The sequence below is a fragment of the Rattus norvegicus genome, chromosome 3 (genome assembly GCF_036323735.1).
Source record: "Rattus norvegicus strain BN/NHsdMcwi chromosome 3, GRCr8, whole genome shotgun sequence".
In the NCBI taxonomy this organism is placed as follows: Eukaryota; Metazoa; Chordata; class Mammalia; order Rodentia; family Muridae; genus Rattus; species Rattus norvegicus.
Window position 1 is genome coordinate 65,323,807 of NC_086021.1, and position 20,280 is coordinate 65,344,086.

Here is a 20,280-nt window from a genome sequence, read left to right on the forward strand (position 1 = left end):
TTGACACCCTTTTCAAAGAAGCAACACTGGAGCGGAAAATGTGGCTACTATCATGTTTAAACCAGCATTTCTCTGTTGTTATTGTTCCCTGCAGAAGAAGCACACAGGTTCTCTTGTTTGTTTGGTGATTTTGTTTTTTGTTTTTTCCTTTTCTTTTAAATCTCCTCTCAGCTACGAATTTGAACCCTGTCCTTTGAATAGGCTGTTTTTTTCCTCCCAAGTTCGTCTTTATCCACACTTGGCTGCTGGTATTGTACAAAGTGGGACAGCCCTGGACAACCTGTGTGCAGATCCAGGCTGACCTGTGTAATACGTTATGTGGATTAAATGCTCTATTGTCCACCGGCACAGGCTGTTAAGAAGGTTAGGAAACAGCAGCTGTCTCAAATGGTCCCTGCAGGCTGGCTCTCACCGCCCCCCTTTCAGAGTTGAAACGGTGTCATGTAATTTTCCTTGTCACCTTGAGAGAAATCTGAGAATTCCTCAATGCACCTGGAAAAACAATGCACCATTTGGGTCCTTTTCCCTTTCCCAGAGTTTGTGAGTATGGGGCGGACTGAGAAGCAAACCTTTGCCCCTCTGGAACTGCCTGGTCTGAGTTACTTCTCAGGCTGATGTCATTTGTCCTTGTTCAGAGATAAAAATACTCATGTGTATGTGTGTGTGTGTTGTGGTATGTTTGTGGTATGGTGTGTGTGTGGTATTGTGTGTGTGGTATGGTGTGTGTGTGGTATTGTGTGTGTTGTATGGTGTGTGTGTGTGTGGTATGTATGTGTGTGTTGTGTTGTGTGTGTGTGTGTGTGGTGTGTGGTGTGGTGTGGTGTGTGTGTGTGTGTGTGTGTGGTGTGGTGAGTGTATGTGTGTGTGTGTGGTATGGTGTATGTGTGTGTATGTGTGTGTGTGTGTGTGGTGTGATGTGTTTTGGGGTGTGTGTGTGTGGTGTGATGTGTTTTGGGTGTGTGTGTGTGGTGTGATATGTTTTGGGGTGTGTGTGTGTGTGTGTTTGGGGAGTAGGGACAGGCAGAGGACAGAGAAGGGTGTCCTGTGTCTTTCTCTATGCTGACCTCTCTAGCTTATGGCTTTGACAGAGGATCTTCTCACTGAACCAGAAACTCCCCCTTTTGGGCAGGCTGGTTGGCCAGCAAGTTCTAGGGATCCACCAGTCTCTGTTCCTGAGTACTGGAGTTACATGTTTTATGCCTAGCTCTTACGTGGGTACTGAAGATTTGAACTCAGAGCCTCATGGGCACAGAGCTCTCTCGTACGTTTCTAAGCAGTTTCTTTCTCGCTGTGACGTGGAGAAAGGCCACATACTCACACAGCCAGGCATTCTGCAGGAAGGAGGGTGACTTAGAAGCCTGGTGTTACTGTAAAGACCAGCCGTTTCTCGGAATGGGAAGCAGTTTAGGGGAGTATTTTTGGAGATTTGGATTTCCTCTCAGGATGAAACAGAGGGACCTCAGAACAGTATGGTCACCTGAAATTCCCCGGGACCTTGGTACAATCACTGTCATAGACAAGGCCTGGGGCAAATTTGCAAAAGGGCTGCAGCCACTTCCAGGTTCTCTGGGTTGTTTTCCCAAGTGGGTCCAGGACCGCCTGGCTCCACTACATCTCCTGAATATAGTGTGAAACGACTTACAGGAGACCCGTCAGACCACTCCCAAGAACCGGCATTCAGTGGGTTCCTTTTATTAAATCCGATCCAGAACTGCCTTTCTTGTGTCCTAGGAAGAGAAGAAACAAAGGCGCTGCCTTTCCGAGCCCATTCCCAGCCTCACATAGAAGGTTCTGTGAGCTGGTGAACCATGAACAGGAAGAAGAACCGAGGCTGATTGGCAGGCTCAGGCAAGTTGGCATACATGGATCAAGCATGGTTTCACACGCTAAATCCTGCGTTTATGAAAGGAGGGCAGGTGTTTACACTTACATGCTCCTGTGTGGCTTGCTTGGAGCTCATCCCCAATGGGGAGAAAAATCAACCTATACTGAGAACAGGAGCTCTTCATCAAGAATGGAGATGCCTGAGGGGCTCTGCCAGAGCCTGACAAATACAGAGGCAGATGCTCACAGCCAACCATTGGACTGGGCATGGGGATCCCAATGGAGGAGTTAGAGAAAGGAATGAAGGAGCTGAAGGGGTTTGCAACTCAATAGGAAGAACAACACTACCAACCAACCAGACCCCCCAGAGCTCCCAGGGACTAAACCACCAACCAAAGAGTACACATGGAGCAACCCGTGACTCCAGCAGCATACGTAGCAGAGGATGGCTTACTGTGGTATCAATGGGAGGAGAGGTCTTTGGTCCTGTGAAGGCTTGATACCCCAGTGTAGGGGAATGCTAGGGTGGGGAGGCGGGAGTGGGTGGTTAGGTGGGGGAGCACCCTCATAGAAGCAGGGGGAGGGGGGATTGGATAGGGAAGTTTCCAGAGGGGAAACCTAGAAAGTGAAGAACATTTGAAATGTAAATAAATATAATATCCGATTTTAAAAAATGGAAATACCTTTTGATTGAGGCCATGAGCACACAAGGGTAAGCTGCTAGGAAATCCTAGGGCCTGGTATCCCTGGATGACTTAACCATGCTACTGCTTACTACTCAACTTTCTTTTTTGTGCTGCTTTACTGTGGTTTGATTTGTTGCTCTTTTTTTTATCAACTGTTTGTGTATTTTATGCAAGTTGATTCCTGTCATCCTCATCTACAAAAAGGGACACAGAAAGTTTGGGGCCTTTTTTTTTTTTCCTTCTAGTTTCCAACATAAATAACTCTGAGGTTGATCAGCCTGGGCCATGGTAGATTAACTTGAGCAGTCACCACTGGTTTAGAGCTGGCAAGAAGCGTCACAGGGAATCATCCTCCCTCCTATTAGGCGGAGAACAAATATGTCAGATTGCAGAGTACTCAATAAATCAAGCAATAAAGCCTAATTGTATGGCGAACCATCTCGCTGAGATAATTTTCTGAGAATAATTTTGAAGAATTAAAGATTTAAGAGACTCAGAAGTCATGACAGATGCTTCCTCATGCTTAACGTAGAGAAGCGTGCTCGCTCTGCGGGGCCACTCCTCACATGTATTAGACAGAGGTCAAGGTTAAAAGCAAAGCCTCTGAGGTCACTGTGCTTGGCTGGCTACTGACAATGTCACACCTCTAAGAAGATGAAGGTGACCTGTATAAGTCAGGCCAGGACAGTGGACCTCCAGGACACAGTCTAAGAAGCAGCTTCACACTCCCCACGCTGGGAGCGTTTGGTCTACTCCTCACTGATTTTCCCGCCTTTGTTTTCCCTGTTCTACTGGCTCACAGAAGACAAATTGATATTTATTTCTCTCCACTAATTTCCTAAATTGTGTGATTTTTAAATAACACACATTCGACACAGCTGAATTCTCTTCGTAGCATGGGCAAAAATAAAGCATAAATCATTCGACTTTTATGTTCAGATGCTAAAGATCAATAATTTGAAAGGTGCACAGAGTTCTATTAGGAACTTTAAGTGTGGACAGAAAGAATGTCATTACCTTTGGTCTTAAAGGGAAAGTGTTTACAGATCTGGTCTAGGGGCAGGATGTGTGAACACGGCTTGTAAGGGGTTAAAGTACCAAAGCACAGCAGAACACAGGACAGTGAAGCTGCCCTCAGAGCCTGCAAGCAATCCAGTCAATGAGGAAGCTTCCTCAACACCAGCCTCATAAAGTCTGAGGTGCCATAGAGGGCTCTGTCTCAAGGTGCCCAGTAAAACAAGGGCTTAGGTCAGTCGTTCCCATAGGAACAAGTGGTTCCATAGGCTGTAAGGAAGCTTATTTCAGGGGGAAAACCATTTTGTAGAGAAAGTGGTTCCTGCTGGAAGTCTTCATAATACTGATTCATAGCATATTTCTAATAGTGTATATTGGTTTTTAGTTTTATTTGATCCCTCTGATGCTATCTTTCCTACCCTTCTCAAAGAACAATAACAATAGTTCCTCCAGCAAATCCTTTCTGTACGTAACTGCTCTAAGAATACCTGCAAGGTCATTTTTGTAAACGCTAAAGGTGAATAATTGGATGGTTGCTCATAATCACTTATGGGAATACCGTGTGAAGCCTTTAGGTTGCTTCCAATTTAAACTTAGGTGACAAGGTTGGGAATTTAGTTCAGTGGTAGAATATACCCTGGGTTTGGCCACAAATGAATGAATAAACCAACCAGCCAGCCAGCAGCCAGCCAGTCAGCCAGCCAACTAACCAACCAACCAACCAATCAAATAACCAGCCAACCAACCATCCATCAATCCATCCAACCAATCAAATAACCATCCGTCCGTCCGTCCATCTGTCCATCCATCCATCCATCCATCCATCCATCCATCCATCCATCCAACCAACCAACCAACCAACCAACCAACGAAAACCAGACTACATTTATAACTTCATGAGTCTGAAGATTTTTAACAACTGATGCTCACTAGTGAGTGAATATTGATTTCTTCAAATTACAACCAAAGAGCTGGTTTGAATTTTATTTTAAACTGTTGGGATTCCCTTCCCCAACAAAATCTTAAATGGACTCTAATCTATGAAAAATTTTTACCAGTGGGATGGGATTGTGTTTTCTAGGGGGTTTGCAAGCAAGGAGTCAACGCTTTGTCCATATAGTCCCATTTAATCTAAGACACTCAGAAACCTCAGACAACACATTGAAATCCACCAAACCAGATACAGTTGGAAGCAAAGCTCTGAAGAAGAAGAAGAAGAAGAAGAAGAAGAAGAAGAAGAAGAAGAAGAAGAAGAAGAAGAAGAAGAAGAAGAAGAAGAGGAGGAGGAGGAGGAGGAGGAGGAGGAGGAGGAGGAGGAGGTGGAGGAGGAGGAGGAGGAGGAGGAAGAGGAGGAAGAGGAGGAAGAGGAGGAGGAGGAGGAGGAGGAGGAGGAGGAGGAGGAGGAAAAGGAAAAATCTGATTGGAGGCACAAAAAAAGGACTTGAATATCTAAACAATGTTCACTTTGATCTTTGTTTTTATGCAATGTGAACTTGGCGCCACGTAAACACAATACTATATGAGGATAATATCTTTCTTTCACAAGCAGTGACTAGCTATTTTTAAAAGTGAAATAAATTTACTGATGCTTTAAACAACCACTTGGGATCCTCATCCCTAAGAAAGCACTATTAGGAGATAATTTTTGACTATAACCTCAAAATTAGTAAGTATTTACCAATTAAATTTTGAGTGTAGAAGCTTATTCACGAAGTTTTCTTCCTCTATGTGGGCAAAACTTGCGAGGTGAGCTCCAAACTCCTCACAGAAGGCTTCAGCTTCCCTCCATGATCTTTTCATCAGGACCTTTTCGCTATGAAAGACCTGTAGAGCGACACAGAACAGCAAAGCTGCTGGATTCTCCTTTATTCTTCTCTCGGGTGAGAAGAGGGAGACTTCTATAGCAAGCATGGACTCTTTCCACTGAGCCAGACTTCCGCCCCTTTCTTATTCCTCATTGAAATTTTGATTTGAAGGAGTAACGCATATCAAACTAGAACATGACCAGTTCTTAGAAGACTTTTGGCTCCCTCTACCTTCCTTGGTTTCTTTTTCACTAAACCTCTTATGACAGACATAGAGTTTTCTCTTGATAAATGTTTGTCCATATGTAAGGAAAATCAGGTCAAGAGATATTAAGAATACCAGGCCACACACAAACCTGGTTTAGGCCTAGAACACCTTGCTTCCAGAATCCATCATTTCTATTCTGGCAGTCTGCCTATGGCAAGTTAGAATTCAAGGAATGAAAATGATGTTGTTGGGTCCATTATAGGCGAGGAAAATCAAGGCCGGAGGCCTAGAGCAGGTCTATTTCTAGGGTCAGCTGGCAGCTCCATGGTATCTAACTTCTCTCCTGTACGTTAGCTGTTGTGGTGACAGGAAGCAGTTACATTTGGAGCATCTGCTTTTGCCTTAAGGTCCGGCAGGAGGCTGAAGACCCAGAGCTCCCAATATGCACCCTCCCTGTTTGTAACTACAGTTATTAAGCTTGACCCTCTGATGCTGTAAGTGCAATCTCTGGCCAGTTTTCACTGCCTTCTGATTGGCTGAGACCAGAATGAATGCCTTTCCAAATTTCGTGGACCACAGCACAGCCTTTCCATCTTCTAAATTATATGTCAAAACTTGCACCCTTTGGGATCCTCTCCCTGAATCACTCTAAATTCATAAATCCACCACCACGCACAGCAGGCGCACCTTGCATTTGTTGACACGTCAGGGTGACAGATAGTAAAAAAACCACTGCACTGGGAGTCCCAAGACCCAGGGATTTATTCCAACTCTGTCAATAAATAATTGTGATCTTGGACAAATCACTTCATCATACTGGCTTCTGTTCACTCATTTCTGAAGTTTAACTTATTGCTCCATGAGGTCGTGTCTGGGTCCTTTATTTTTGAAATTTTATGTAGGGGTTTCTTCTCTGTACATTTAAATGAAGAACATTCAGTTGTGTCTCCTGCTATGTCTGTACTGCGGTGTTTGTGGAATCCTGTCTGTGCCCAGCAGAGGAGAAAGAACTTTCTCCATGGGTTTGGAGACGAAAATGAACCAAGAGAAGAGTACCAAATGCAAGACTAATTTTTAAAAAGTAGGTATTTCTAATAAGACAGTTGTGGGAATTGGTTTAAATCTTAGATCTAAAGCTGATTTGCAAATAGACATTTCCAGGATTTTGCATTTATATCATGTGTATATCTCATATATAAATTGAACATTATTAATCTGGAAATTGAAATTATGAACTACTCTAACATCTGAAACTTCTGTGGTAGTGACATTTTTGCCTTCTGACTGTTGTAAGCAGGTAGACCATTTCATGTTCTAAACACTGCATAAAATGACTTTCAGACCATGTGTACAAAGTATATGTAAAACAAATGAATTTTGTATTTAGGCTTAAGTCCCAACCCCAAGATACCTCATTATGTAATGTAAATATTTCAATGCCTTAATCTCCAAACCTTCTTGCTTTAAGCATTTACATATACTTAATATATAAATATATACATATATACACACACATATATATGTAAATATATAAAATGTAGGGGCTGGAGAGCTGGCTCAGCAGTTAAGAGCACTGACTGCTCTTCCAAAGGTTCTGAGTTCAATTCTCCGCACCTACATGGTGGCTCATGACCACCTATACTGGGATCTGATGCTTTCTTCTGGCATACATAGAGACAGAGCACTCATATACATAAGTAAATAAACACATAAGTAAATACATAAATAAATCTTTAGAAAACCCATATGTATATAAAATATATCTTTATATATGTAAATAGCATAAACATATGTATACCTGTATATATACACATATAAATACACATACTTACCAACCATCTGTATTACCTCGCTTGACCTTCAGGTGTCTAGCAGGCTTTAAAGTCTTTCCTGAGTATAAGAATTATTCCATAACAAGTACTTGATGCCTGCGCTTACAAACAATACAGAGCAGCCCATTTTAATACCCATTGAGTGCAGGCTGCCCTTCTTTGCTACATGCTTGGCAATATGAACAGCATTGACTGGTGCCTTTGTACTTATTATCAGAGGACAGTTTCGTAAATGACCATGGCTGGCCTTCCTTTGCTCCTTTCTTGATTGCAATTCTGGTTCAGAATGGACTGAGAACGTAACACCCTTAGGAAAGGAGGAACTGTCCTTGTCCCTCCCAGAACAGGGAGTCCTGTAGTAAGTGGACCCAAGAAGTTTTCCTGACCCCCGGGCTGTGAGAGGAAGATAGGTACCCATTTGCTACCCTGGGTAGCAGTCCTGAACCTCAAGGGATAGGCTTGCTAGGATCCTAGGTTTCTACCATTTCTTGCAGCCTATCTGTGAACCGTAAAGTAGATTTGCTGACTTGCAGGAGTGGGTCTGGCGTACTGAACTTGAACTCTGGCAGGTGAAATTGTACAAAACTTCCCAGCAGTTCTAGGAACTGGTCAAGCATTTAGAGTCCTTTCCTAGGGTGCCTACCTAGTGCACTGGGCTCTTTTCCTTGGGATTAACACATGGTAGTTCTGCCCTTCAGTGACACTGGGGATGGCTGCCATTTTTTTTTTAAAAAAAACTAAGAATTATTTGGATTATAAACACAGGAGGAGCAGTGGATAGGACTGAGCATATGCTGTGTACTAGGCACTGTGACAGAAAGCTTAGAATGAAATAAATAAAGGGGGAGATACATGAACCAAACGAATAAGCAGACAGCTTGGACATCACCTTGAAGCAACTGGCTAGACCAGTCTCTGATTCCCAGTCCATATAGCAGGGGTGAAAGGGCCACCTCCCTTCAAACTCTGTTTTCTCCCAGACTTTGATGGGTGTCTTGCAAAGAGACATTGCCTTAAAGTCACTACAGTTCTTCACTTCCCAGCGACCAAATGAACTCCCTCCTCGCAGGACAACACAGCCACCATGGTAGCCTAAAAGCAGAAAAACAAGCCATCTTAATATAATACGCTTATAGCATTCTTGTGTTCCAAAGACAGTTCTCTGGAGTGTTGAATAATTGACACATCATAATGAAGCACCAGAGAAGAACACTGGAGATGAAAAAAGATGTTTTATTGGCACAATTATCTCATTTCTCTTCATCTCTGGAGAGAAGAACAGACAACAGAATCATGAGAGAAAAGAGGCCATGAAGCCTGTAATTTGGACATTGTCTGCTTTGAGCTCACATGGTAAGTGACGGGAAGTGAGGTGCTGTTCCGATCATGAAGCTGAAGAATGCCCCACCGCTCGGTGACGTGCTTTGAAACCTCATTGTGAGGATCACAATGAGAAGTGCACAGCACTCATCCCGAGAGTAAGGTGCATCGGGGCAAACTAGTCACATGAATAATGGATTTGAGGCAGACAAGAAACACAACAAAGACCCAAACTCTAAGCCACAAGCCATGGAGAATGGAAAAAATGAGATAAACTCTTGAAATGGGATCTCAGGGGGTTGGAGGCAGAAACAGCAGCTATCCGGGAAATGAAGGGACGATTTCTAAACGATAGACAAAGCACAGCAGTTTCACAGTGAATATTTCACTGTGGGAAATATTAAGGTAAAATAACTATGGACCAACCTTCACTTGTTCTTTTGTGTGTGTTGAACATGAAATATACTTTTTCATAGAAACAAGTGTTCAGAATCCTATTGAAGATTTTGGAGACATGGTCTTATTAATTAGTCTAGGCTGGGCCTCATATTTGTGATCTTCCTTTCTCTGTCTCCTGAAACCAAAGTGTGGGTGACCGTGTCTGGCCTGTTGAAACAACATCTAGACTGAGTGACATTTCTTAAGTTTGTGCAGAATGTTTACAATTTATAGGACCACGGAAAATCTTCACTTCACATCCCAGTGGATATTAGTTGAAAGCAGTCCTGTTCTAAAAATTGGGTGAGACCAGAGACTGGTCCGGCCAGTTGCTTCAAGGAACAATGCCATTGTTCCTTTCCCCCCTTGATCTGATGATTCAATGAAACCAAACTAAACATTCAACAACCACAGGAAAGGATGCGTCTACAACATGCCAGGATACAGGGTAGGGTCTGCTGAAAACCCTGGCGGGAGAGCTTAGAAAGGAGCAACCTTGTCTGCCCAAAGAGCTCTGTCAGCAAAGAGTTTATGGGAGGTGCCATTTGAGCTGAACTTTGGAGGATTAAAAAGGAAAAGAGTTTTCAAGGTGGCCTTGTAAAAATCAAGTGACACTGAAGGAGAGGGTACACCTGGAGACTCGTGACAGTTTTGGACATAAAAGCATTTTAAAGCTATGTAGTTGTTGGGTACGAGGTATTTATCTGGTTTGATTTCCCCTTAGAAGAAATGGCCACTTTTTATTTTAGATAACAGGTAGCTAGAATTGTCCTTATACACACAGACAAGCTTATGCATCAAACAGACCCACAGAGGTGAAACAATCTGGTGTAAAGTAGGAAATACACTAAGCACGGCTTACATTGAACAAAGTCATACAAAGGCCAATGGACATCTACGGTGGCCCAGACAACTACTTAGAACTCATGGTGGAGTTGGGATGAGGTAGGTGGGAGGCAAGCAACAGAGTTCATATAATTACTTCTGCTATGACATTGTTTTCTGGTCCAGCGAGCATAACTTTGGGATGAGGCCCATAAATCAGCTGGATCATAGGCAACAGAGGAAAGGTATGTGTTTTCTGAAGTTAAGTTGAACTGTGTGGAACTCAGATGCAAGACCCATACATAAAACTACACCACTGGGCTGTTCTAGTCGGTGGGAAACATATAGCTTGTCTGATTCCCCCATCTTTCCTTTGAGGCATCACTGTGGGACTTTACCACAGAGTATGGGTAGGAATCCTTCTAGAAAGAATTTCAAATTCAGACTCTTAAGTCTGGGATTCTAGTCTCTGCACAAATATTTAATAACTTGACATTTGAATGGATTAATCAACCACAACAAGTCTTGTTGAAAATAGATAATCCCTTTTCTTCTCATGGGTCTTCATGAAGATCAAATGAAGTCATTATTAAAAAGGACTTCGAGAAGCAGAAAGCTAAAACCACCTCTATACTTCTTATGGGCATTTTCATTACAATACTGGGATTTTTTTTTTATGACACAAGTTCTGCTGTGTGTTCAAGAATGTTTAAAAGGCTTGACTCAGCAAGTATACAGTAATACTTTTTTTTGTTGGCTTTGCATCTTGTCTCACTTGCTCGCATTAGACAGTGATTAACTAGCTGTGGTTTTAGATGCTGTGGATGTTCAAGCCATCTTCATTAGTGAGGATGGAGATGTGTGTGGCCCGCCATGAAGCTGGAAAGTGCTGCAGGAGTGTTATTGGTATTCTAAAGTGGTTAACTTAATGTATCATTTGACCCAAATTTTAGCATCTTGGCCCCAGAGCAGCTGTAAACTGGTGCAATAAAGGGACCCTGGGCTAAGGGAGACACACGAGGAATTTGTAAGTCAGTTTGTGGGGAAGCTTGCCAAGCAAAACAATAAGGGAAGGAGAGAAATAAGGGGCAGAGGCAGGCTTCTTCCTAAAAGCTGCTGTCCATTGGATAACCCCCTTCCCACTGGAGAAGGATTCCCATCCTTCTCCTCATTAGTGAACCTCAAATCTCACATTTTAATGCATTCTGTGGACCCACCATTCTGCCCAGCTCCCCTTCACCATCTCCTAATCCATCAGCAGAAAGACTTCCTGCAATTATGAAATTCTAATTCACAATTCTAGACTTTCCCATGTGCGACAGCTAATCACAGAAAGTGAATTGATCTGTGAAAGCTATCGACTTTGACCTTTCTCATCAAATCCTTAAATATAAGCCAAGTCAATTCAATTGTGATCTCAGGGCAGGAAGGAATTGTGTTGGGCCATGGCGCCTCTAAAGAATTATTTGACTTGGTCTGTTGAGTTGCTTCCAATTCCCCTCCACAGCTCTCTCACGTTCTCACTTCTCAAGTCTCTACCTGCCTCACCTTCCCTCTTCCCTCTTCTACAGTAAGACAAACAAAGCTCCCAGGACAGGGACTTTGCTGGATGTCCCAATCTGCTTAGCACTTTGTTGACCACTTTCTGTGGTCTTTCTGCTGTTTAATTTAAAAGAAAACTCTAAGAGGCAGAGACTGTAATAGCATTTTCTGATGGTAAAACGAAAGTGCAAAGATATAACTTGCCACAGGCCTCAGATTTAGAGCGCTTGATCCTGGCCTGGAAACCAGACTTATGAATGTCTAATTGTGAGACACTACAGAGGCCCAGAGATGTAGTCACAGCTCCCAAAAGAACAAGTTCCCTTGAGGCTATGGTTCCCATGTTACTATTTAGTTCTCATCAACTGGACATGAACTGACACCTGTCTGGGAGGAGGGAGCCTCAGCTGAGGACTTTCCTCCATCAGATAGGCCTGTGGTCATGTCTGTGGGGCATTCTTGATTGCTAATTAATGCCAGGGGCCCATACCACAGTGGATGGTGCCATCCCTGGGCAGGTGGCCCTGGGTGGGAAAAGAAAGGTGATCAAGTCAGAGTGAACAAGCCATTAAGCAGTGTTTCACCAAGGTCTCTGCTTGAGTTCCTGTCTCCAAATTCCTGTCTTGAGTTCTTTAATGATGGACTGTTATGATTGGAACATATAAATCCCATAAATACTTTCCTTCTGTCTTGGTTAGGGTTTCACTGCTGTGAAGAGACACCGTGACCAAAGCAACTCTTATACAGGCAAACATTTAATTGGGGATGGCTTACAGTTTCAGAGGTTCAGTCCATTATCATCAAGGCAGGAAGTATGGTGGCATGCAGACAGACAGAATGCTGGAGAAGTTCTACATCTTAATCTGAAGTTAGCCAGGAAGAGGCTGTCTTCCACAGGCAGTCAGAAGGTTGATTCCACATTGGGCAGAATTTGAGCACAGGAGACCTCAAAGCCTATTTACATAGTGACACACTTCCTCCAAAAAGGCCACACCTACTCCAATAAGGCCACAGCTCCCAATAGTGTCACTCTTTGTGGCCAAGCATTCAAACACCATCAGTCTATGGGGCCATACCTATTCAAACCACCACACTTTCCTAAGTTGTTTTTGGTCAGTGTTTTAGAAAAGACTAGTGTGAACAAGCCTCTTCTTGCACTAAGTTCATGTCCTGTGTACTATCTACCTCCAGCAATCCCCACCCAGCATGGTTCTCTCCTTGTATGGCCACAAGAGTTTCTTGAAGAACTCCTGTCACTGGTTACCTTGCTTGGCTGTGAAGAAAGCTAGAAATGTGCTCAGAAACAAGGCTGAACACATGCTCAGTACGTGGAATGTCATTTCAAAACCCAGAGGAGCCTTAAGCTCGACCGTGCTGACCATGGTTTACTGATGTGATGGGTTGCCTAGTCCTCACTCTGTGAAGGGTGCCTTTAAGCACACAAGTCTGTCTGGCTTTGCTAGTGTCCAGTTGCTTAACTGTCAGGTTTCAACTGATTTGGAAGAAGTAGGGTCCAGGTACCCCAGATAAAAGAATGGCCCTGATGCAGAGCTGAAGTTACAGAGTGCTGTGAAAGAGTGATTTCAGGTGTTCTGAAATCATACCTGAGGCACACCCTTACCCTAGAAAAGCTTTGTGCATCTCACCGGGAGACGGCCTCCTGTTTGCTCCTGCAGAGATGTCTCTCTCTCCACTTACTGGATCTGTTTTCTTAGATCAAAGAGCATTTCTGTTTCTATGCCCCTCCCCTTAGTCAGTGGCAATGCCTAGCCTGGTTCAAAACCATGTTTCATGTTTTATGGAATGTTCTCTCAAAATACTAAGGCTGGGGAGTCCTTTTGCTGTCTTTAAACAAGGAAAATGTCCGAATTTCCTGGTGTCCAAAGACTTGAGAATTGTGGCATAGAAGAAAATACAGATAAAAGACACATTAAGCAATAACTCTGTAGTCCTGGACTGAAACTGAAAGTATGGGTTCAAACCCAAAAGAGCATCTCATCCTCATGCATGCTGAGTAAGCAAACACACAGGCAACACATTTCCCAGACATGCCCATGGAAATAGCTGACCAACGAGAGCAAACTCACAGTGAGCCCCTTATGGCCAGATTTGTGTGGAGATTACATTACTTCCCATTAAAAAAAATGGGGCCTCTGGATGACATGGCACAGGAATTCACATCCGGTCATAGCGACAGCAAGGACACTGTGGAAGACTGCAAGTGTCGAATCCTTGGAGACATTCCCATCAAACAGATGGGACATGAGCATTAGGAACAGTTGCAGTGGATGGAGGTATACTAACGCTTAATGCACTAACTTCATGGTGACGCTGGAGGAGCCCCTAGCCTCTAATGGCTCATGGTTGGAGGACACTAGTGAGAAAACCCTCCTTCTGAAACTAGGGAGAGAAATGTGTGGAGCCACAATGTTGGCTTTTCTATAACATTTGTACCACAAAGCAAATAAACATTGATTGCAAAGACTTGCTTTCTTACGGAAATATCCCAGCTATAAATGAAGACACTTTAGAGTAGGCCAGGAGATGGTAGGGGAGCCCTTCCTTATCAGGAAAAGACCCTGAGTTTAGTCCCCAAACCAAACCACAACAAAACTGCACTCTATCGAATCAATAAATCTACACATTGATCATCAAAAAGAGATCACAAAGAGAAAATTTGGCCATTCTGATCCTCTACACAGAACAAGTAGCTACCTAAAAGTAGTTTTTCTAAAGTAAAATAAACCTCAATATTGATCATGTCTTTGATTAAACAATGAGGTGTGGACTTTAGAAAAGGTAGAGGATGAATAACCCTCTTACATCAGTAAATACACTATAAAAGGAAAAAGGGATGGATAAAAACCCTAGGCATTAAAACAAGCTTTAGGAGACTTTACTAATCCATGATAGTGTGTAAATGTTATTTAGATCCTGATCCAAAGAAACCTTGAATATACCATATAGTAGTTAGAATCTGTCTGTCTGTCTGTCTGTCTATCTATCTATCTATCTATCTATCTATCTATCTATCATCTAGATCTGTCTATCTAGTTTAGATATTTGAGCATTAACTGACAGATCTATGTCATTAAAGAATTATAGTTTCAAATTCGATCACTGCAGTATGGTTTTGACAGTGAAGTCCTCATACTTTGGTGATAAATTGTGATATTTGTGGATGAAATATTCTGATGTCTGAGATCTGTTTCAAGAAAAGACAGGACTGGGGTTAGAACTGAAACAACACTGACCATGACTCAATTATTGCTTGGTGGTTCATTATAATATTTGATGAACATTAGACAGAGTTGAAAAAAATGGCCAAATTATGCTTTCACCGTGGGCTGCTCATCTTGCGTGCATACCTTAAGGACAGCCGTGGCTGAGCTTATAAAAAGCGTTTGGCTTCCTGTTCAGTGGTCAATTTAGGTAGTCAGTTTATGCTGGATTAAGAGTCTGCCATGGGGCCTGAGCTAATGGATTCTTTTGTGACAAGCAGGAGAGGAGATGTGATTTAAGGTGGTGTTTCTACAAGCTGCAATTTAAAAGGGAAAGGGCCTTTTATATTGCTATTTTCCCCAGAAACAATTTACATTTTCATCTTATTCAGAGACAATTTACTCGGTGTCAGTCAGCACGCGCAGCCACGCTGAGCATCACAGCGTTTATTTTTGCTTCAGGGAGAAGAGAGAGAAGAGTAACGCCACTCAAATAAATTACAGCAGAAACTTATGAATGACAGGGCGCTGCGCTTCATTTCCAGATTTCAGACATCTAAATATGCCCCGAGGAAGTTAACGCAGAAAACCAAAAAATTTCGTCTGCTCAAAATGTATTAATTTATTTTGACAGGTATAGACACTCCTAACAAAATTCCAGGATATAGATGTGATTCTCGAATGGCTCCTTCTTGGCAGCACAGTGATACAGAGTGACACAGTGGTGTTCAGAATGCAGAACAAGGGGACTGTTTCATAACGCCAGCCATGGCACCTCCCTTATCTGAGTTGTGTGAAGTCAACAGAGTCCTTAAACCAATACACACACACAAATGCACACACACAAATGCATACACACACACACACATGCACACACACGCATGCACACACACACACAAATGCACACACACAAATGCATACACACACACATAAACGCACATACACACAAACACACATGCAGAACACATGCACAACACACACACACAAACACACAAGAACAACACAATTTTCTGTAATGTCACTTTGTATATATCTTTAAAAAGCAGAATTTTTAAAGATGAGTAAATATTTAAAATAGTAATTTTAGGTCTGCAGAAAGTAAAATGGGATGGTAAATGTTCCCATACAACCCCCCCTCCCCCCTGTATAGTCTCCCTCACTACAGATATCACACCACCGCAACACATTTGTCACACTGATGGACCTGCAGTGACACATTGCAGTCATCCAGAGTCCCTTCTCATTCCTGTTAGGCACTTCATTTATACGGAGAAAACGCAGGCCTGCGTTTCTATATCATTTTCCTTGCAAGGCAAGGCCAGCTGGCAAAATGTCCTTCAATTCTTATCTTGTACAAATAGCTCTCCTTCAGTGTTAGAGGATAATTTCACAGAGCATAGAACTCACTCTCAGGGGCTCCCCTCCCACTGTTATCACCAGATACTTTGCACACTCCCTTCTTGCCTGCCTGATTTCTGGGAAGTCAAGAATAATTCTTATCTTTTCTCCAGGGTATGGAAGGTGCTTTCTCACTATGGCTCCTTTGTCTTTTATTTATCTGAAGTTTGAAAATGATATGTGTAAATTCTCCGTCATCTGGGAAATGAAATCAAAACTACTTTGAGGTTCCATCTCATCCCTGTCAGGATGGCTAAGATCAATAAAACAAATGACAGCTCATGCTGACGAGGATGTCGGTTAAGGGGAACACTCCTCCATTGTTGGTGGGAGTGCAAATATACAACCATTATGGAAGTCAGTGTAGTGGTTCCTCAGAACGATGGGAATCCATCTAACTCAACATCTACCTGTGTTATATAGACTCGGGCATATACCCAAAGGATGCTTCATCCTACCAAAGACACTTGCTCAACCATGTTCATTGTTGCTCTGTTCATAACAGCCAGAAGCTAGAAACAACTAGATGTCCTCAACAAAAGAATGGATAAAAAAAACGTGGTATATTTACATAAGGGAGTATTATTCAGCTCTTAAAAATGAAATCATTAAATTTGAAGGTAAATGGATGAAATCTCTCTCTCTCTGTATATATATATATATGTGTGTGTGTGTGTGTGTGTGTGTGTGTGTGTGTGTGTGTGTGTGTCTTAGTTAGGGTTTCATTGCTATGAAGAAACAATATGACCAATAGGACCATGGCAACTCTTATAAAGGAAGACATTTAATTGGGACTAGCTTATAGTTCAGAGGTTTAGTCCATTATCATCATGGTGGGAAGAATGGCAGCATGCAGGTGCTGAAGAGGGAGCTGAGAGCTCTACTTCTTTCTGCTGGCCGCAGGAAGAGACACTGGGCCTGACTTGAGCATCTGAGACCGAGAAACCCAACCTCAGTGACACACTTTCTCCAACAGGCCTCATCTACAGCAGTAAGTGTCACTCTCTATAGGTCTATGGGGGCCATTTTCATTCAAACCACCATGATAATCAAGATACAACCCATAGAGCCACAAGGGTTAGGCATAGAGAGGGAATAGGGGACAGGGAACACATAAACTTCCCTAGGAAAAAGAAGTAGAATAGTTAGCTATAGATAAAAGTGGAGGGCGGGGGTGGGGGCAGGAATGAGAGGGTAAAGCAGGGAGTGGGAGAGGAGAAAGAGCTGAAGGGGGATAGAGGGAGAGACAACTAAAATTAAGGGCCATTGAGGAGTAGTATGCAAACCTAATACAGTTGAGGATTTGCAAAACACACGTTTATGAAGGTGTATTTTATTATAAAATCTCCAAATAATGGGGGAGACAGAGCCCCATTTGGACATTCTTGTCACCAAATGAACCATCCAGTATTGGGAATGGGTTGAATATAATAGAGATGTTGACTAACGGGGTTCCATGGGAATCCCCAAATAACCCGCGCTGCTGCCAAGGCTATATATAGATTGTTCCTCACAAACTGAGAACCAGGCCCTATTCCTGAAGACAACCGCTATACAACTCATTGAACATGGAGAAGGTGAGCTGGTGCCTACCTAGAATTTTCACCCCTGCGAGTTAGTGTTCTTGGTACTAGAAGATACTCTGCACACTGTAAAAGTACCTTTTGTTCGTCTGAGTATAATGTCATCTTGGAGGCATGTTGCCTGGCTGCTAAGCTAGGCCTAGTCCTGGAAGCATTTGACCTCCGTACAATCTAATCTAGCTTTAGGATGTTTCCAGTCTTTGAGACTTATTGCTGTATAAACTCACACTTCCTAGTTCTTTCTGAGCTCCGACTGGCAGGTTAACTCAGCTGTTCTGGCCCAAACTACTCTCCAATATGGCTCATCTCCCTCTGCCGCTCCTGAACTGCCTTTCCTGCTCAGCCTCAAACTAACTCTAGCAATCCATTCTAATCGTCTGGCTCCCTCTTATTCTCTGGCTTATTCTGTCTTCACCTGTGTCTAGCTTGTTCTCACATCAACCTGGTAACTCTCCAGGTAAAACTGACTCTTTTCCCCCCTCTGCACATCTCTTACTTATAAGTAGCTTCCACTTCCTTTCATGAGAATTGGGCATAACCTGTTCTGTCAAGTCCTTCTTTGATCCGTCACTTTGTCTGTCAGTCAACTAGACCTCACTCTTAAACATGGGTGCTCCCTTCAACAAACTAACTTTACCTTCAATTGTTCAGGATTAAAGGTGTGTTCTAAGGGCTGAGCCTCACCACAACTAGGTTCACAGTGGGATCAAATGTCCTGCAACAGCACACTACCAAAGGAGAAACATAAACACCAACCGAGTTACAGTGTGTCCTGCCTGCAAGATATGTTAGTGGCAACGGTGGCCCAATGCTTGTGGAAGTAACCAACCAATACCTGAGTTGACTTAAAGCCCACTCCATGAGATAGAACCCATACTTATCATGGCTTGCATGCCAACAGCCTTAGACTAGATGGCCCAGGGAACCTAGGGTAAAACTAAATACTACTGTTCTACTAAAGGAACATAGCAATAAGATTACTCCTAAGGGCAGTCAGTGCCTTGCTCAGCCATCACAAAGCTCCCTCTTACAGCAGATGGGAACAAACAAACAAACAAAACCGCAGACCCACAGCCAGACATTAGACACAAAGTGGAAAGCAGAGTCCTTGGAATACTCAGCCCTAAATGGGATGCCTTCATCAAATCCCTCCAGGATCAAGGAACCTGACAGAAGAGGAGGCAGAAAGAGTATAAGAGCCAGAGGGGATGGAAGACACCAGGGAAACTCAAGAGGAGTGAGCCACATATGAGCTCAGAGACTGAGGCAGCATGCATGGTGCCTACATGGATCTTTACTAGAAGAGGTCCTAGAGCTGAAAGGAGAAGTGGACACATGCCCCCATCCCTAACCTATCTCCAGTTGATATCCACATGTAAAGGAAAATTAGTTTTCTCCCAGGGAGTCTCACTGGGGAAACAAACTACTCTTAAGGGTAGGCTGCATGTCCAGCAGTAGATGGCTAACAGAAAACTAACTAACTTTGAAGGTTCATGATGTCACGTTAGATCCTTTTGCTTCTAAAAATATTTTCATTTTTGTTTCTCTTTTAATAACCCTATAGGTCCTTTGTGTATCTAGATGGCTTCTGGTTTTGTGTTTTTTTATGGGATTCCTGAGTATGCAAATGAGTGAGTCTTCGGTTCTCTGTATATTTCTTGTGCCTTTTCTTGAGCTCTTTTCCTTCTATTTGTATTGTCTTATTCTGGTGTGTTTGGCTTTGTCTTATCTTGTTTTATTTTATTTTATCATTATCTCCTAGATGACTGTGTGTCTTCTAATGAGGCAAAAAAGGAATGCATTTGAATGGGAGGTGAGGTGGCTGAGGAACTGGGAGCAGTAGAGGGAGGGGAAACTGTAATCGAGATATTTTGTATGAAAAAAGGAATCTAATCAGGGAGTGGGATAACAACTGGACTGAAAAAAAAGATTAAATAATAATAATAATAATAATAGTGATTAATATAATTTCAACAAAAGAAACACAAAAAGAAAATGATAGGTAGCTCTTGCCTTCTTGCTCTTGCTCTCCTGCCCTTGCTCCTTTATCTCCCCCTCTCTCCCCATTCCCCTCCCCTACTCTCTCCATGTGCTCATGGTCAGCCTCCTCTACGTTCACTTTCTCTGTCTCTATTACTCTCTCAACTCCCCTACCCATCCTCTAAATAAACTCTATTCTATGCAGAAAGAAAGAAAGAAAGAAAGAGAGAAAGAAAGAAAAAAGAAAGAAAATGATATGTGTAGTTGTAGTTTTTCAGGGGGAAGGACATTCTTCTTATTTGGTGTTCTCTGAGCTTGTAGAATCTTTGGTTTGGGACACCCATTGTCTGAAGACCGTTCCTGCTCCTCTTTCTCTTCCCATCCTTCTGCTGTTCCATCACATGTATTTAAAGATGTCTTCATTATCCCACAGTTCTTGTGTAGTTTGCTCTTGTTCTTTCACTTCCCCCCCTCTGTTTCTCAGGGTTTCCTATGTCTCTCCGCCACAGCCTGTAGTGCAGAGTTCTCTTGCTTAGTGAGTGCAGGGTATTAATAAGCCACAGGCACCCTCTGATTCTGTTGGAGTACTTTGTGTCTCTCGTGT

General features: G+C 42.8%; 1 protein-coding gene across 3 annotated transcripts in view; it reads right to left on the bottom strand.

The window, feature by feature from the left end:
- The window catches only part of Pla2r1 (phospholipase A2 receptor 1), a 129,834-nt gene that overhangs the window by 31,178 nt on the left and 78,376 nt on the right, over positions 1 to 20,280 (bottom strand). For all 3 annotated transcript variants that reach the window (NM_001100837.1, XM_039104479.2, XM_039104480.2), the window contains 3 exons: positions 8,259 to 8,461; positions 5,203 to 5,348; positions 1,643 to 1,727 (listed from right to left, as the gene is read on the bottom strand). In NM_001100837.1, coding sequence (NP_001094307.1) covers positions 1,643 to 1,727; positions 5,203 to 5,348; positions 8,259 to 8,461 — 434 coding nt within the window. The remainder of the gene's footprint in view (positions 1 to 1,642; positions 1,728 to 5,202; positions 5,349 to 8,258; positions 8,462 to 20,280) is intronic.